At 46.8% G+C, this 18,113-nt stretch overlaps 1 protein-coding gene and 1 long non-coding RNA gene across 9 annotated transcripts in view; both read right to left on the minus strand.

Annotated features, from left to right (window-relative positions):
* SIRT5 (sirtuin 5) overlaps nucleotides 1-18,113 on the minus strand; it is a 39,859-nt gene that overhangs the window by 8,800 nt on the left and 12,946 nt on the right. For 6 of the 8 annotated variants that reach the window (XM_060614776.3, XM_060614778.3, XM_060614775.3 and 3 more), the window contains 5 exons: nucleotides 13,093-13,318; nucleotides 10,124-10,211; nucleotides 9,264-9,317; nucleotides 6,648-6,771; nucleotides 4,453-4,568 (listed from right to left, as the gene is read on the minus strand). In XM_060614776.3, coding sequence (XP_060470759.1) covers nucleotides 4,453-4,568; nucleotides 6,648-6,771; nucleotides 9,264-9,317; nucleotides 10,124-10,211; nucleotides 13,093-13,318 — 608 coding nt within the window. The remainder of the gene's footprint in view (nucleotides 1-4,452; nucleotides 4,569-6,647; nucleotides 6,772-9,263; nucleotides 9,318-10,123; nucleotides 10,212-13,092; nucleotides 13,319-18,113) is intronic. The other 2 variants (XM_060614782.3, XM_060614783.3) reach the window with 2 other exon arrangements.
* Nucleotides 15,832-17,582, minus strand: LOC132666728 (uncharacterized). Its single transcript, XR_009604807.3, has 2 exons — nucleotides 16,282-17,582; nucleotides 15,832-16,040 (listed from the first exon to the last, which is right to left on the minus strand). It is a non-coding gene; the product is annotated as an uncharacterized LOC132666728 (long non-coding RNA).

Here is an 18,113-nt window from a genome sequence, read left to right on the forward strand (position 1 = left end):
GTCATGATCTCGCAATTCGTGGGATCAAGCCCCGAGTCAGGCTCCGTGCTGATGGCGCAGAGCCTGCTGGGGATTCTCTCTCATTCTCTCTCTGCCCTTCCCCAGCCCCACCTCAAACAAATAAATAAATTTTTAAAAAAAGAAGGAAACAAAGTTTGTCCTTTCCCATTCTTGGAGAATACTGATTTTTTTTTTTAATGTTTATTTATTTTTGAGAGAGAGAGAGAGAGAGAGAGAGACAGAATGCGAGCAGGGGAGGGGCAGAGAGCGGGGGAGACAGAGAATCCGAAGCAGACTCCAGGCTCCGAGCTGTCGGCACAGAGCCCGACGCGGGACTTGAACTGGTGAACCGTGAGGTCGTGACCTGAGCCGAAGTTGGACACTTAAGCCGCCGAGCCACCCTGATGTTCTTTCGAGCAGACGAGAGGCCTGAGCTGCCTGCTCCGACACTTCTTAGAATGCTACAGGCTAGCACAGCTGCTACCTGTGTATGCCACAACGCGTGTTAGAGGTCCAATGTCTACTTTTCGGGGCATACATTAGAAGATAACTTAATTCTGAGCAGGACAGCTTAACTGAGATATAACTCACGTATAAGCTGTTTAAAACATATAATTTAATGTGGTTTTTTTTTTTTTAGTATATTCACAGAATTATATGACCATCACCACAATCCACATTAGACAATTTTTTCTCATCCCAAAAGGAAACGTGTCTCCATTTATAGTTACTTCTCGTTCCTCCCTGCCCTAACCCTAGACAACCACTCATCGACCTCCAGTCTCGGTTGATTTCTAGGTATCTCATATAAACAGAATCATATGATGTGTGGTCTTGTGTGTCTGGCTTCTTTCACCCACTAGAATGTTTCAAAGGTCATTCGTGTTGTAACACAGATCAGCATTTCATTTCTTTTCATGGCTGCATAATATTCCCTGATACGTATGTACCAAATTATGTTTCTCCACTAATCAGTTGAGGACCGGAAGGACATTTGGATCATTCTTGCTTTTTCTTTTTTTTTTTTTAATTTATTTTGGGAAAGACAGAGACAGCACGAGTGGGAGACGGGCAAAGAGAGGGGGAGACCGAGAATCCCAGGCTGGACAGAGCCCGACGTAGTGTTCAAACTCATGAAACCATGAGATCATGACCTGAGCCAAAACCAAGAGCTGAATGCTTAACCGAGTGAGTCACCCAGGTGCCCCTTTTTTCCCTAATGTTTATTTACTTTTGAGAGAGAGAGCGCGAGAACAGGGGAGGGGCAGAGAGAGAGGGAGGCAGAGGATCCAAAGCAGGCTCTGCACTGACAGCACAGGGCCCAATGCAGGGCTCGAACCCACAAACTATGAGATCATGACCTGAGCCGAAGTCGGACGCTTAACCGACTGAGCCACCCAGGCGCCCCAGTAGATGTATGTTTTCATTTCTCTCGGCTATCTACCTAAGAGAATTGCTGGATCCTATGTTCACTCTGTATATAACCTTTCGAGGAACTGCCAGACTGTTTTCCGGAGCAGGTGCACTATTGTACATTTCTACCGGCAACAGGTGAGAGGTCCGCTTTCTTCAACACCTGTTACTTTGTTTTATTATATATATAAACACACTTTGTATTATTATACCCATTCTAGTGGTTGTTAAGTGGTATCTCATGGTGGTTTTAATTTGCATTTCCCTAATTTTAATAATGTTCAGCATATTTCAATATGCTTCTCGGCCATGTGTACATATTTGGAGAAACGTCTACTCAAATCTTTGGTCCATTTCTAAATTGGACTGTTTGTCTTTTTATTATTGAATTGTGAGAGCTCTTTATATATGCTGGATGCAAGTCCCATATCAAATATTAGACCGGCAAATATTCTCTCCCATTCTGTAGGTTGTCTTTTTCACTTTGCGGATGGGGTCCGTTGAAGTACAGAGGTTTTTAATCTTGATGGAGTCCAATTTATCCATTTTTTTAAAAAAAGTTTATTTATTTATTCTGAGAGAGGAGAAAAAGACGGAGAGGCAAGGAGAGAGGGAAAAAGAGAATCCGAAGCAGGCTCCACACTGTCAGCACAGAGCCCAATGTGGGGCAATGCAGGGCTCAAACTCATGAACCGTGAGATCATGACCTGAGACAAAAGGAAGAGTTGGATGTTTGACTGAGCCACCCAGGCACCCCTGATTTATCCATTTTTCTTGTGTTACTTGTGCTTTTGAAGTCATATCACGGGGGCTTTGACTAACTCAAGGTCAAAAAAGACTTACTCCTATATTTTCATTTAAGTATTTTACATTTTTAGCTTTTATGTCTAGGTCTATGACCCATTTGGGCTAATTTTTGCAGGTGGTGTGATGAAAGAGTCCCAGTCCCTTCTTTTGCAGGTGGCTCTCCAGCTGTTCCAGCACCACTTGTTAAAAAGACTGTCCTTTCCTTGAGTTGTCTTCATACCCTTTCCAGAAATCAGTTGGCCATACGCTGACTGGACTCTCGATTCTTTTCCGTTAACCTAGTGTATTTCTGGACTCGCGATTCTGTTCCGCTAACCTATGTATATTTCTGGACTCGCGATTCTGTTCCGCTAACCTATGTGCCCATCTGCAGGCCAGCGCCACGCGGTCTGCGTAACTGTAACTTCGTGGTAACTTTCCAAACTGCAAAGCGTGAGTTTTTCAACTTCATTCTTTTTGTTTCGGCTATTCTGGGTCCCCTGCATTTCCGTATGAATTTTGGGACCAACTTGCCAATTTTAGCAAACAGGCCAGCCGCAATTTCGATAGAGACTAGCGGTATCTGTAAATCAGGGTGGGGAGCACTGCCATAGTAACAATATTAACTTGTCTGGTCCATGAACGTGAATGTCCTTCCACATATTCTCATCTTCTATATTTCTTCTCCTGGGGAGTTTTCAAAGAATCAGTTTTATAATCGAAGGCAGTTTTTTAAAGGGACGTCTTCCTGGTTCCTACCACTTATGCACAAATGAAGAGGTGGACTAAGGACACAAACCGTAGCTGATTAAAAAGACGTGGAGGAGACCAGATTCGGCCAAGTCACCTGAAGACGGTCACACAGTCTGTGGCACATTTTTATCCCAATGAAGACTCAGAATGCTGGTTCTCACTGTGGCTGAACATTAGAATCATCTAGGAAGCTGATAAAAATCACGATGGCCAGGCTACACCTCAAGCCAATTACATCAGAACCTCCTGGGTGGTACCCACACGTTGGTATTTTTTTTTTAATTTTTTTAACGTTTATTTATTTTTGAGACAGAGACAGAATGCAAGTGGGTTGGGGCAGAGAGAGAGGGAGGCACAGAATCCGAAGCAGGCTCCAGGCTCTGAGCCATCAGCACAGAGCCTGACGCGGGGCTCGAACTCATGAACTGTGAGATCACGACCGGAGATGAATTTGGACGCTCAACCAACTGAGCCACCCAGGCGCCCCCGTCGGTATTTTTAAAATATGTTGTTGAGGTGAAAACTATTGGCTGAAGTAATGATAAGAAGTTTCAGGAGCGCCTGGGTGGCTCGGTCAGTTAAGCGTCTGACTTCGGCTCAGGTCATGATCTCGCAGTTCATGGGTTCAAGCCCCGCGTCGGGCTCTTTGCTGATGGAGCCTACTTCAGATTCTGTCTCCCTCTCTCTCTGCCCCTTCCCCACTCATTCTCTCTCTCTCTCTCTCTCTCTCAAAATAAATAAACATTAAAAACTTAAAAAAAAAGAAGTTTCAGTGACGTTTTCCATTTATTCATATTTCTTTAAGAGTTTTTCATGTTCTACCTTATTCTAGAAAGGAATTAAGCAGACTGATAAAAATGTATAAACTAAGGGAAGACACAACAGCCAGGGTGAAAAAAGAAAGCAAAAGGAAGGGGAGGACAAAACAGAACCCCCAAAACACATACTCTGATGGTCTTCACTTTCCACAGTGTGGAAGAAGGGATCAGTACCGTGGCATGGCCCCAAGTACTAATATTGAGGATACGTGGCAACCTGGCGATTATTTGGCAATGAGACCAAAGAGGAGCTCACCCAGGACGCCGCGCAGTGAGAACAGAGTGATGAGGGCGTATGGGCATCTCCCCGGCTGTGCTGGGTATTCAACTCGCCTACACCGAAATGCCATTACTAAATCTCACATAAACACACGAATGACAGCAAAGCCTAGGGAATCAAAGAACTTTCAAAACGCTAATCAAAGAAGAACTTTCAAAATGTGAACCCCAAAAGCCCTAAGGCAAATTCCCTGTAAAAAGACATAGCTACCTTGGTCTACAGTGAAGATTTTGTTCTTCCATCAAAGCAACGACCGACCAAATTAGAAAACATATACTCTGTGTGTCTCCATCTCTCTCTCTCTCTCTCTCTTTTTTTCTAATTAGAACCATAGGTGACATCTGTTTAGATAACATGTCTAAACGTGCTCAGCACCGTCCATCTCCCACCTGGTCCCTGTACCTGAATCTGTTCGTGGCTGGGGTGGTTTCCATGTTGAATTCGGCCACTGGCACTCCGCGGGCAGACACCTGGGGGGCAAACATGGCGGCAGGATAAACCACGGAGGAAGTTCCCACCTACAAAGCAAACAAATGGAAACGGACCAATGACCACACTACGGGGAGAGGAAACATCTTCCAGAAAACCTTACATAAACTCAGGCCACTTTAGGGTTGCAAGATATGAGGAAAGCTAGCTGGATGAAACAGATGGAGAGCTTCCAAGGGACAGATGGGGAGTTAAGAGGCATCCTGTCGGCTGATCACTAGAAGAATGTGCTAGGCAAAAGGGAGCACAAATGGAGAGAATCAAGGGCTCGGTTTTGTCTCTGCTCTGTGAAGTAATGCCAATAATCCATGTTCATTTTTTTCTTTTTTCTTTTTTTTTTAACATTAGAAAACGCAAAGAAAAAATATACTCACGTTATTCATACTCCCGCTACCCTGTGATAACCACTGTTCACATTTGGATATACATCCTTTCAGGTTTTTCCCTATAGATACATATGTATAAGTGTGCTTTACAAGAATGGAAAGGCCAGAATATGTTGTACAAACCAGGTTTTCTCATTTAAGCACTGGTGATGAACAGACACTGAAACATTGGGGTGCACTCAATAAATACTGGCTGAATGAATGTGTACCCATGAGAAAGTGCTTCTGCTTTTAAAGATGTGTTAAGGAAACTCGGAAATATGCACACCCTCTGTCTAATTCATTCCATTTCTAGGAAATATGTCCCAAGGAAATGATTTGAAGAGTATGCGAGGAGTTATGACTAAGAATAGTCACTACAGGGGAGCCTGGGTGGCTCAGTCAGTTAAGTGTCTGACTTCGGCTCAGGTCATGATCTCGCAGTTCGTGAGTTCGAGCCCTGCATCGGGCTCCGTGCTGACAGCTCGGAGTCTGGAGCCTGCTTCAGATCCTGCCCCTCCCCCACTCACGCTCGCTCTGTCTCTCAAAAATGAGTAAGTGTTAAAAAAAAATTAACAACAGGGGCGCCTGGGTGGCTCAGTCGGCTGAGCGTCCGAGTTCGGCTCAGGTCATGATCTCGCAGTTGGTGGGTTCGAGCCCCGCATCAGGCTCTGTGCTGATGGCTCGGAGCCTGGAGCCTGCTTCGGATTCTGTGTCTCCCTCTCTCCCTGCCCCTTCCCCACTCATGCTCTGTCTCTCTCTGTCTCTCAAAAATGAATAAACGTTAAAAAAAAATTTTTTTTAATTAACAACAAAAAAAGAATATTCACTACAGCATTATTGAAAATATCAAAATGTGAAATGGCCTAAATGGCCGACAATGGAGGATTGGTTAAATATATCATTGTATATCCATGCAACAGAATACCATGCCGCCAATGAAAAGATGATACAGATTTGTGGATGTACTGACACGGAATATGCCCGGTGAATCGCTACATGAATAAAGTTGTTTCAAAGCAGAACATACAGTATGAACCCACTTTTGAATTTTTAACCATATGTATACATCTGCACAATAAAAGGTCTAGACCAGGAGTAGGGAAATGTTTTTCTGGGAAGGGCCATATAGTAATATTTTTAGGATTTATAAGCCATACAGTCTCCATCACAAATAGTCAACTCTGCCATTGGAGTGTGAAAGCAGCCATACACGATACATAGAAGAATGGGCATGGTTGTGTTCCAATAAAACTTTATTTACAAAAACAAGTGGCAGCCTAGATCTGGCCCACCGGCCACAGTTTCTCACCTCTGATCTAGGAAAAAATACACTAAAATGAACAGTGGCTATTTTTGGATGGCAGAATCATTGGTGATTTCTAATTTCCTCCTTATAATTTTACACTTCTTTGTGTTTTCTCAAATGTAATAATGAACATGTATTACTTTCAAAATCAGAACCAATAACATGCTCTTTTCATTATTTTTGGCAGGAGGGGAGTGTCTTTGCAAAGCCCAAGACATGGTCTTCCGCAGTTTCACATTTACGATCAATTCGTATTCGTTGTTTCTTAATTCTTCTGTAGGGTACAAAACCTCTCAACACACACAGTAGGAAGAGGAGGAAGGAAGGAAAGGGAAGAGAGAGGGAAGGAAGGGAAGATAAAAAAAACACAACAAACTCCACCCCAGTCCTGGTGTTCCGGAAAATCTCGAGGATCAGGGGAGGGCATGACTTACCACTAGACATAAGTCACAGAGGGTCAGCTCTCTGTCAACCTCCTCCAGAATGGCAGGATCCAGGTTTTCGCCAAACCACACCACGTGGGGTCGCAGCAGGCCCTCGCACCCTGCCTCTTCGCACCTGTGGGAACATTATCCTTCACCCAACCCCAACACCTGCCCTGCCAGAAGATCTGCCCCACTGGATCAGAGGAAGGCTAGGGGCTACCCCAAATCAAGTCTGTCGCCCTCTTCCTTGTTATCCTCCCTCCCTCCCCTTCCAGACCATGTGAGCTTATTCTGAATATTCAGGCCCTTCTAAAGCTTTCATTTTGTCCGGATGCACTGGGCTGATATGTTGACAGATGTGTTTCGGCCAACCTTACCATTCTCTTTCTAAACCGTGTTAAAAAAGAGAGACCACAGGCCCAAAATGGAGTCCCGTGGGCTAAGCCCCATATCAGCAAACCAAGACCTAGTACCTAACCTAGCTGTACACCCAGCCTCTCCAGGGCCTGTGGTCTTTAACCAGTCAATCTGGAGCCACCTGGTCGGCACTAGTGGGGTAACCCGCCTGAAACACCCCTTGGGTCCCCAGAAGGAAGGTGACCTTGCCCGAAACAATTCCCTCTTTGCCCGAAGAACTTCCTCGCCCTGCCTCTTCCACCTATAAACGTCTTCCATTGTGCGCAGCTCCTTGGAGCTTCTGTCTGCTACGTGGGATGCTGTCCGATCCATGATTCTCGGATGAAGCCAAATGATCTTCAACATGGACTCAGCTGGATGTGGGGTTTTAACCACAGCTTTCCCTTTCCCAGCTACGTCATCGCACTCTTCAGCATGGCAGCCGGGAGGAACCAGGCTCAGCCCTGCCTCGAACACACCAGCCACCTGCTAGTCGCATCTGTGTCCCCCTTTCACTTTCCCTCAGATTCACCTTTCTCTTGCCCTCGCCACGGCCAAGTTCGCCACCTTCCTCTTCTTCCACTCCCTACTGCCTGTGGGTCATCTTACGTAGACCTTCTACAACAACTTCCCAAACCTCACTTTCATCATAAATAATCTTCTCAAGAACTGCCCACGATTCCCTATTGTTTTAGATCAAACTTTAGAATTCAGTAATAAAAACCCTTCTTAAGAATAATAAATAGGGTTCTGGGGCGCCTGGGTGGCTCTGTCGGTTGAGCACCCAGCTCTTGATTTCAGCTCAGGTAGGTCATCATCTCAGGGTCATGGCATCGAGCCCCGCGTCAGGCTCCACACTAAGAGCCCAGAGCCTGCTTGGGATCCTCTTTCTCCCTCTCTTTCTGCCCCTCCCCCACTCACTCTCATCCTTTCTCTGTCTTCTCAAAATAAGTAAATAAAACACTTAAATTAAAAAACGTTGAAAAGAATAACAAATAGGGTTCTGTGGTTAAATAAACTAGTGAAATATTCACAAATGATAACTATTCTTTAAAGAACAGGGGCGCCTGGGTGGCTCAGTCGGTTAAGCATCCGACTTCGGCTCAGGTCATGATCTCACGGTCTGTGAGTTCGAGCCCCGCATCAGGCTCTGTGCTGACAGCTCAGAGCCTGGAGCCTGTTTCGGATTCTGCGTCTCCCTCTCTCTCTGACCCTCCCCCATTCATGCTCTGTCTCTCTCTGTCTCAAAAATAAATAAACATTAAAAAAAAAATTAAAAAAAAATAATAAAGAACAGTGTACTTTGGTGTATTAAATGCTCTGAGAAGTCCTGCAGTAAAGCAAACATACTTCAAATTTGTTTACTCTACGGTTTCCATATGTATTTGAACACATAACATCATTTTCAAAGTAACGTCCATCAACATCACATGGATCGAGTGTTCTAAGAACACTTTGGGAAATGCCGTTGTAACGTCTGCTTTTGAAAAACCGACACAGGGGTGCCTGGGTGGCTCAGTCGGTTGAGCGCCGACTTCGGCTCAGGTCACGATCTCGCGGTCCGTGAGTTCAAGCCCCGCATCGGGCCCCTGTGCTGACAGCTCAGAGCCCGGAGCCTGTTTCAGATTCTGTGTCTCCCTCTCTCTGACCCTCCCCCGTTCATGCTCTGTCTCTCTCTGTCTCAAAAATGAATAAAAACATTAAAAAAAAAATTTTTTTTTTTAAAATAAAAAAAAAAAAAAAAGAAAAACTGACACAAAAAACTTTCTCTAGGGCTTTCCTTTTCTTTTTTTTTTTATCTACAAAAATCCTGTTTGGTCCTATAATTTCACTTTTGTGAGACCTTTTACTGCCTCCTTTGCCCTGGGTTAATAACACACGACAAGGAGGAGAATGAAGATGATTGCAGCTAACATTTTCACAAGACGTCCGCCTCTACGCTTCGTAAGCACCGGGTAAGCAGCTGGGGCATAACAGCTCCAGAACCCTTCCAGGCCTCAAATTATCCCACCACAGTGCAAAGCAAAAAGGGACAGTGCAAAGCAAAAAAGGGACGGGAAGGGAGTGGTTCTCCTCGCCCTGGGGTGGTTCACCTTCAACCTTTGGCCCCCGTCCGGCTGCATTTGTGCACTTAAGAGGCATCTCAGCAAATGAACTTAGATTTTGATTGTTTTTTTTTTTTTAATTTCAATCTGAAAAACCAACTACGGATCAGAGAGTTTTACCCACCGGGGAAGTTTCTCCACTGGGATTCTGGCATCCTGAGCTTCAGGTTCCGGAGCCCTGGAGTAAGTGATGTTAGTAAAGAAACAATGACATTGGTATAATCAAAGAACAGAGAGAAAACATAACGTGAGTCTGTATATTCGCCTGGCGGTATACAGCTCCCAAACTCATAGTTAATACAAGCTGACTTAGAAGGGTACTGGAAGGGGGCACCCGGGTGGCTCGGTCGGTTAAGCATCCGACTTCGGCTCAGGTCACGATCTCGCGGTCCACGAGTTCGAGCCCCGCGTCGGGCTCTGGGCTGATGGCTCAGAGCCTGGAGCCTGCTTCCGATTCTGTGTCTCCCTCTCTCTCTGCCCCTCCCCTGTTCATGCTCTGTCTCTCTCTGTCTCAAAAATAAATAAATGTTAAAAAAAAAAAAAAAAATTAAAAAAAAAAAAAAAAAGAAGGGTACCAGAAGGGCAGATACCAAACAGTTAACACCCAGTGATTTTAACCCCACTATTCTTGATAATCACTGTTAATATTTTGTTGTCTTTTCTTCTGGTCTGTTATCTATATACCAGGTATACCCACATGGGGTGTGCGTGTGTTTGCATGAGTGTGTGTGTGTGTGTGTGCACGTGCATGTGTTTAAATATGAAGTTTGGATCATATTAGATAAGAGTTAGGTCCTGTGGTTTTCACTTAGCATTGTAAATTTTGAGCAAAATAGTTCTTTTATCCTATGGCTGTACTGTAATCTAGTCTCATTTCTCGTAACTATCCACAGGAATCTTAGGCTACTGTTCAATTTCCTTCCGTTTATGTTCAACTTAAAAGAGAAAACAAAGTACACCCATTCCGTAGGGCAGTGTCATTACCCTTTTCCCAATAAAGCTGGACAAATGGGACTCTTGTAATTCTCCGCCACAACTCCACAAGAGGTACATCGGGTTTTAAATAAGCTACCTGAAAAACACAAGTTAAACAAGACCGTTATTTAGCATAATTAGAAGGAATTGTCTCCATGTCTAAAGGGGTGCAACAGAATTTAGTTTTTATTCGTTCATTTCAACAAATGGGCCTGCCCTAGGTGTCAAGGGAAATCCAAAGGCACGCAGTTCTACTGAGCCACGGACATCTGCCTCCTGGATTTTGTAATCTGGAAGGGAGAGAGACAGATAAAATGACTTATGGCATGATTAAGGAGCTCTCAAATGATCCTGATGTTGAGGCGGACTTGAAGGTGGTCAGTAGGGTACATGAAGCCAGTGTCAACCCAAGGGCGTGGTTTACTAGGTACATGACTGACGAAGGCTCAAAACGTTGGATGTACTGGCAAAATCTTACCGTCGACTCAACAAATCTTGAGTCTTTCTACAAAAGCAGCTCAGTAAATACATAAGCAACTAACAAATGAAGCAAGTAATTGTTAAAACTAGCAACCCATTTATTGAGCTAAAGCAACGACGGTGACCACGATTCACTAAATGTTCACCACGCACCAGAGTGGATGTCCACTGCTCCGTTCTGTCCAGTTTTCCTTCCTCGGGGAGCCATCTCTCCTCTATCCCCTGAGTGGTGGAGCTGTCAATCCCATCCCCAAATACAAGCTTAGGCTCACGCCCCCGACTGGTCCAATCACGGTACCGTAATCCTCTGGCAGTGGCCTTCGGTCACAGGGAGGTATGTGACCCAAGCAAGGTGCCCAGAGCGGCCCACAGCTCCCTTCACTGGCCTGGCGCACGGAGGCAGACCGCATGCACGGGGAGAAGTGAGGTTTTATTCAAAGAGTCAACAAAGCTGGGGTGGGGGGCAGAGCAAGAAGAGACTGTTGCTCACGACATCAGCTCCAACCCAGGACTCCCGGGTTCTGTGAGACAACATCCCTACTTTGTCAATTTCGGCAAGGCCATTCTCCCCCACGTTAGTATCTCTGAAATCGCATGTGTCCTATGACCGCTACCCGGCGAGAGGACAGGTGTGAGGCGGCCGTCAGAGCCTGCGCTGGCACACCTGTTATAGGAGAACAGTGATGGCTGAAACGTGTGGGGACATGGCTGTTATTCCCCAGGGACTGCTGGGGCAAGGGCCAGCCCTGGACGTTTCAGCCCACAAACCACCAAAGGGCCATTTGGGGGAAGAAAACGAGTTTGGGCTGTTGTCTAGTACATTCCCCCCGACACCTGTTGGTGTCGATCCAGGAAGGCCCAATATCAGATTTCCAGGATGTGTGTCAGCAGCTTGGAGGGGAACCCGGAGACGAGCGGGGAGCAGCCTCTTAGGAAATGCTTGGAAAACACGCCTGGAAAACACTGACACCTTGGAGTCATTCAGAAGTGATTTGAAAGAGTTGGAACGTGAGAAGTATCTTAACCACTTTATTTCACTCATTTTCATATGTGCATTTTTATATTTCACTGTTTTTTATATGTGCAAGGGTGATACAGTTTCTAAAAATCTGTGTCTATGTAAGTTTTAGTAGGCCATTTCGGTAAGTGCAAAATAACAATGCTCAGGGATAATAAAATATGATGGCTTAGGCAGACTATTTCCTTTGCGAGGGTCACACTGAAAACACGATACATGTTAAAAATTGGTGGCATCTTTAGTTTGATGAAAGAAGGGGCTTTCTTTTTTTTACCTAAATCAGAATTTTTTTTGAATGTTTATTTTTGAGAGAGAGAGAGAGAGAGGCAGAGAGAGAGAGAGAGAAAGAGACAGAGTGCGAGCAGGGAAGGGGCAGAGAGAGAGGGAGACCCAGAATCCGAAGCAGGCTCCGGGCTCTGAGCTGTCAGCACAGAGCCCGACGCAGGGCTCGAACTCACCGACCGTGAGATCATCACCTGAGCCGAAGTTGGCTGCTCAACCAACTGAGCCACCCAGGCGCACCTGTTTTTACCTAAATTAGAAGAGAGTTCTTATCGCTTGCAACCCCGTAAGCCCCAACTAATAATATGTACATATTGTCTTATTTAATCCTTAAACAACCAAGACAGGTGTTAACACCCCCATCTGACACATTTTTACATGGCAAGAGACACCGCCTGCATTCTGATAGTGTAAAGAAACGAGAGGAGCCGCATGGACAGTGGCCCAGACCCAGCGGGAGAAGGTGCCAACAAGACACCAGGTCAGTAGGTGGCTGACTATGGCTAGGGCACAAAAGAGGGACGGGACCCAAGTGAACAGTGCTCGGTTTCCGTTATCCCAGGCAAAAATAGGCAACTTCACTGCATACCCAAGGAAACCAGCCCCATTCCCCCCTGGGTCACCACTGCTGGAAATTCCACAATTAGCAATGCGTTGCTTGGGATGGAAGTTTTGTAGGCTCTTAAATACAAACGCCCTTGGGATTATGCTCTTGTATGAATGAAATGCGAAACTGTATGAGTTTACGAGATTTTTGGTGAGCTCAAAGGAGGGAGGGGATTAAAGAGGACGTGAGGGAGACGGTGTCATCAAGGGCAGAGGGAAGCCAGCGGGACGTAAGACAAACTCCACAGGTGTCACAAACCTGGCGGGCTTGGTCACTGATCTGTTGAGAGCTGGGCAGAGGCTCAGCCTCAGGGGACAGGCCAGCTGGGGAGGAGGGGAAAGGAAACGGCCACCCCCAGGAATGCCAGAGTCTTCCCGGGCGGCTCCTGCCAAAGCCGTAAGTTGGTCGATGGCCCACACTTCCCTTTTCCCGCCAGCCTCCCTGGGCACTCGCGTCTCTGCCGTGTGACCCGCACACCAGACGCCTGGGTGTCCTGTCTAAATGCAGACTGTGGTTCGGTGGGTCCAGGTGGGAAATGGCAGGACACGTGTTTTGAAGTCTGGTTCCCCTCCCCACGCGAGGGCACCTCACCGTGGATTTCCAGAAGGTTCTTGGTGCCAGCCTTGCGGTGCAGCTCATCGATGTTTTGAGTGATGACCACAAGCCGGCGGCCCTGCCCACGCAGCCGGGCCTCACATTCAGCGATGGCGAGGTGCCCGGGGTTCGGTTCCTTGCTCAGCATCACCTCCCGCCGGTAGTGGTAGAACTCCCACACCAGGGATGGGTTTCGCGCAAAGGCCTGAGGGGTGGCCAGGTCCTGGGGGTGAGACAGGAGACAGGAGTCAGAGAAGGAAGGGTGCACTAAGGCTCTGGAACGTGGAGGCAGGCGGCTTCCGGGGGGAGCGAGCTGGAACACATCCGCCTTAAGCCCACGCGGTGTGGCGGACGGGGCACAGGGGCCTGGGCGCCAGCCTCCGTCCTAATCCTGGGACCAACAAGGGACCTTGGAGAAACTGCGTTTCATTTCCCCACTTACAAGGCAGGGATAATGCAACCTGTCCCATTTTCCACTCGAGTAAGTTATGACCAGGAAGTAAAGCAATAATGTGGAAGAAAGTAATTCAGGTTGAATCTGCTTTTTTCATGGAGTCCCAAAACATATGAGGTCCCTTGCATCGATGCAGGAAAAAAAGTGAAATACAAAATGCCCGACTGATGATGGCCACAGTTGACAAACTCAGTTCTTTATAACTATAATTATGGCTCCGCGCACACACACACACAACTACACACAGAAAGAACAGGGGCGCCTCGGGGGCTCAGTTGGTCAAGCATCTGATGCTTGGTTTCGGCTCGGGTCACCATCTCACGATCGCAGGTTCATGAGCTCGAGCCCTGCATCGGGCTCTGGGCTGACAATGCGGGGCCTGCTTGGGATTCTCTCCTTCTCTCTCTTCCTCCCTCATTCTCCCACTCTCACTCTCAAAATAAATAAACTTCAAAAAAAAAAAAAAAACAGTGCACATATTAACAGAATATATAAAAATATATTTTTAAAGTACGATCCCTCTTCTAGGAGAGAAGAGTCTCATCTACCGTGAAAGAGAGAAGGGTAGTCGTTGTCTGGGGCTGCGAGCCTATGAGGAAAGGGCAAAAGGGAGCCTCTGGCAATGACCGAAACATTCTAGATCTTCATTGCGGTGGTGGTGGTGTTCTGCCTTTCGTTTTACCTACGAAGGTCACTCTTCCACCTGCTAACAGTGTCAGCCTTCACTTGGGGAGTGAATGGGGAACAAACATCTACGCCGTGGATCATCGACATCCACCCTGTACTTCCCCACAAACCCTGAGCTGTTTTGACACTTCTGACTATCCTCTCCTCTCAAAGCACCCCCCGAGACCCTCCGAGCCCCCTCACCCCCTGCCTCTCAGCTTCAGCGGCTGCTTTCTGAGCCTCCTCTTTCTTCCGGGACCCTAATGGCCCTCTGCCCTCCTTCCCCCACTCCTTCATCCTTAAGGCAACGATCCCCACGGCTACAGCCACAGGCTCACCTGGAGGGCAGCAGAGAGGCGACAGAACATCCTGAACATCTGCCAGCCGGGGGCATGTGATAGGGCAGGAAAGGCAGGTTCATCAGCCCTTCATTTAACAAGAAACTACCTACGAAATGTGGAATTCGTGCACTGAAATAACTATGCACGATGGCCTCCATTCACCCAACTCAAGCACTCACGTGTGCCAGAGTTCCGGGAGCTGGGGATAGAGCAATGCGTAAAACAGACGGGGGTGCCTGGGGGGCTCAGTCGGTTCAGCGTCTGATTTCAGCTCAGGTCATGGTCTCAAGGTTCGTGAGTTTGAGCCCCCTGCGTTGGGCTCTCTGCTGTCAGCGGGGAGCCTGCTTCAGAGCCTCTGTCTCCACCCACCACCACCCCCCCTTGTGTTCTCTAGCTCTCTGCCCCTCCCCCACTCACACTCTCCCTCTCTCTCTCAAAATAAATAAATAAATAAATAAACATTAAAAAAAAAAAAAAGGGCAGACAAAACTTCCTGCACTCCAAAACTTGGGATTTCCTGAGCCAGGAGGAGAGCAGGAGGCTGACTGCAAAAGGCCTGAAGTTATATTCTGGGCCCATGATCATGGTCATGGCTACGCTACGGGGCACACTTGTCAAAACTCATTAAATGGCACACTTTCAAACTGGTGAATTTTATTGTACGTACAGTTGACCCTTGAACAACGTGGGGGTAAAGGGCAGCGACCTCTGTGCATTAAAAAATCTTGCGTATAACTTTTGATTCCCCCAAACTTAACTACTAACAGCCTACTGTTGACTGGAAGCCTTACTGATAAAATAAACAGGCAATTAACACACATTCTGCATGTTACGTGTATTGCATAATGTATTCTTACAAGAAGGTATGCTAGAAAAAAGAAAATGCTATTAAGAAAATCCTAAGGGAGAGCAAATACATTTACAGTACTGTACGTATCGATACCCAAAGTACATTGTCCATTCACAGCGTGAATCATCTGTCAGTATCTACATCAATATTCTTATATATGATACAAAACACTGTAGATGCTCTATGTATTACTAACGGTAGACCTCAAAAAATAAAAGAGGGGCACTGGGGCGGCTCAGTTGGTTAAGGCATCAGACTCTTGATCTGAGCTCAGGTCATGATCTCATGGTCCTGAGATCGAGCCCCACACTGGGCTCCATGCTGGGCGTGAAGCCTGCTTGAGATTCTCTCCCCTTCCCTTGCTCGTGCACACACACTCTCTCTCTCTCTCTCAAAATGAATAAACATTAAAAAACACGTAAAAGGCAATGTGAAAAGTTCGTATTTATTCACGCATAACACAATTCATACGTCAGTAATGAAGCAGCAGCAACAACTGAAATGGATACGATTGCTCCGCGGTAGCTAGCCCATACGCTGGGTGAGTGGTTATAACATCTTTACGGCATACGGTATCACAATCATATTCATAACACAGTGTTAGAAACACTTAACTTTAAAAAAAAAAAAACCACTTGTGGGGCACCTGGGTGGCTCAGTCGGTTAAGCGGCCGACTTCAGCTCAGGTCATGATCTCACGGCCCGTGAGTTCGAGCCCCGCGTCGGGCTCTGTGCTGATGGCTCGGAGCCGGGAGCCTGCTTCTGATTCCGTGTCTCCCTCTCTCTCTGCCCCTCCCCTGTTCATGCTCTGTCTCTCTCTGTCTCAAAAATAAATAAATGTTAAAAAAAAATTAAAAAAAATAAAAAACAAACACTTGCCTGTGGTGATAGGTTGATACACGGTTTCTCAAATTGTAAGAGACGCTCACTGTAGTGTACCGTAATTCTTCAAAAGCAGCGTTCGAGAACCGTGAGAAAACTAACACCTTAGGAACCTCATGTTAACTATCACTCACTTTATGCCTCCGTACGGGTGGGTGATGCACTTCCATGCAAGTGAACACAGGATGGCGTACACGATGAATTCTTGGGTGATAACGGGCACGACACAAGACACCTCCTATGGTCTGAGCCCTACGGTTATGAGGTTCTCACACGAAGACACACGCATGCACGACGGGCCGGCTTATCAACTGTGTGGCGCGATGATCATTTATTATTCACTAAGTGGAAGCGGGTCATCATAAAGTCTCCATCCTCATTGCCTTCCAGAAGGCCGGGGCGGGGGAGGAGGACGGGGGGGTCTTGCTGTCCCAGCGGCATCAGGGGAGGGAGCGGTGGGGGAGGTGGAAGGGGAGGCTGGAGAGGCAGGCACACTGGGTGTGACTTCGCAGAAATACATCGCAATCTCTGCCCAACTTTTTTGCCTTTTCATTTCTCTCAAAATGGTCCCATACAGAAGCAATTCTTCCTCCACCATTTGCTTTAGGGACAGTGCCCAAGTCCGTCTCGTAAAAGAAGTCAAGGGGCGCCTGGGTAGCTCAGCTGGTAGAGTGTCCAACTCGCGATCTCAGCTCAGGTCATGGTCTCATGGTTGGTGAGTTCAAGTCCCACATCCGGATCATCAGAACACTTTTGCCAGACTGTCTAACATCAGTTTGTCTCCTGAGCTGCTTTTGCATCTTCGTCCTCGTTGTCTGGCACTGGTTCCAAGGCTCTCACCTCCATCACGTCGACTCCTGTGGGTGCCTCTGGCGTGTGTCTTTAGCGCTCGAATTTCTCCAAGATCCGGATCTTAAAACCCTTCACCTCCCTCTCGCCCCTCCACCATTTTTGCCAGAGCCATAATCTTTCTCATGGTTTCCCCGACGGGCTGCGTGATAAATCCCAAGAAGTCACACACGACGTCTGGACTTTTCTCCAACAGGAATTTATTGTTTCGGGCTTGGTGGCTCTCACGGCTTTTTTCTGTAACGACAATGGCACCTTCTGGTGAAATCCTTCCAGACTTCTGTGACGCTCTCTGTTGGGGTTCCCTTCCACAGCGTTGACAATCCTTTCCATAGGACACCGTGTGTCGTGAGCATTAAAGGTCCTTCTGACCCCTGATCTAGAGGCTAAATTAGAGACGCTGTGTTTGGAGGTGAGGAGATCAGTTTGAAGCCTTCGGTGTTGGACTCACAGGGTTCTGGGACAGGGTACCGTCTGAAATCAAAGATACTTCATCAGGGACCCACCCAGAAAAAGGATTCTTGGTGTCCAGGCCTTCTTCTTGTACAAGATAAAGACAGGAAAATATTTATATTCTCCCTTCAGAACTTGGGGGTTAGCGGCTCTCTAGAGAAGGGCTGTCTGATCAGAAACCCAACTGCGTTTGTACAAAACCATAGAGTTAGCTTATCCCTTCTGGCTTTAAATCCTGGCGATCACTTCTCTTTCTTACTAGTAAATGTTTTTTGTAGCATTTTTTCCCCTAGAATAGGGCACTTTCGTCTATGTTAAAAACCTGTTTGGGCAGACATCCTTTCTCCTCAATGATTCTCTTAACGGCATCCGGGAACTTGTCTGTTGCCTCTTGGTTGACAGAAGCTGCTTCCGTTAATTTATTTTTGAGAGAGAGACAGAATGTGAGTGGGAGGGGCAGAGAGAGAGGGAGACAGAATCCAAAGCAGGCTCCAGTCTCTGAGCTGTCAGCACAGAGCCTGAC

The sequence above is a fragment of the Panthera onca genome, chromosome B2 (genome assembly GCF_046562875.1).
Source record: "Panthera onca isolate mPanOnc1 chromosome B2, mPanOnc1 haplotype 2, whole genome shotgun sequence".
Lineage (NCBI taxonomy): Eukaryota > Metazoa > Chordata > Mammalia > Carnivora > Felidae > Panthera > Panthera onca.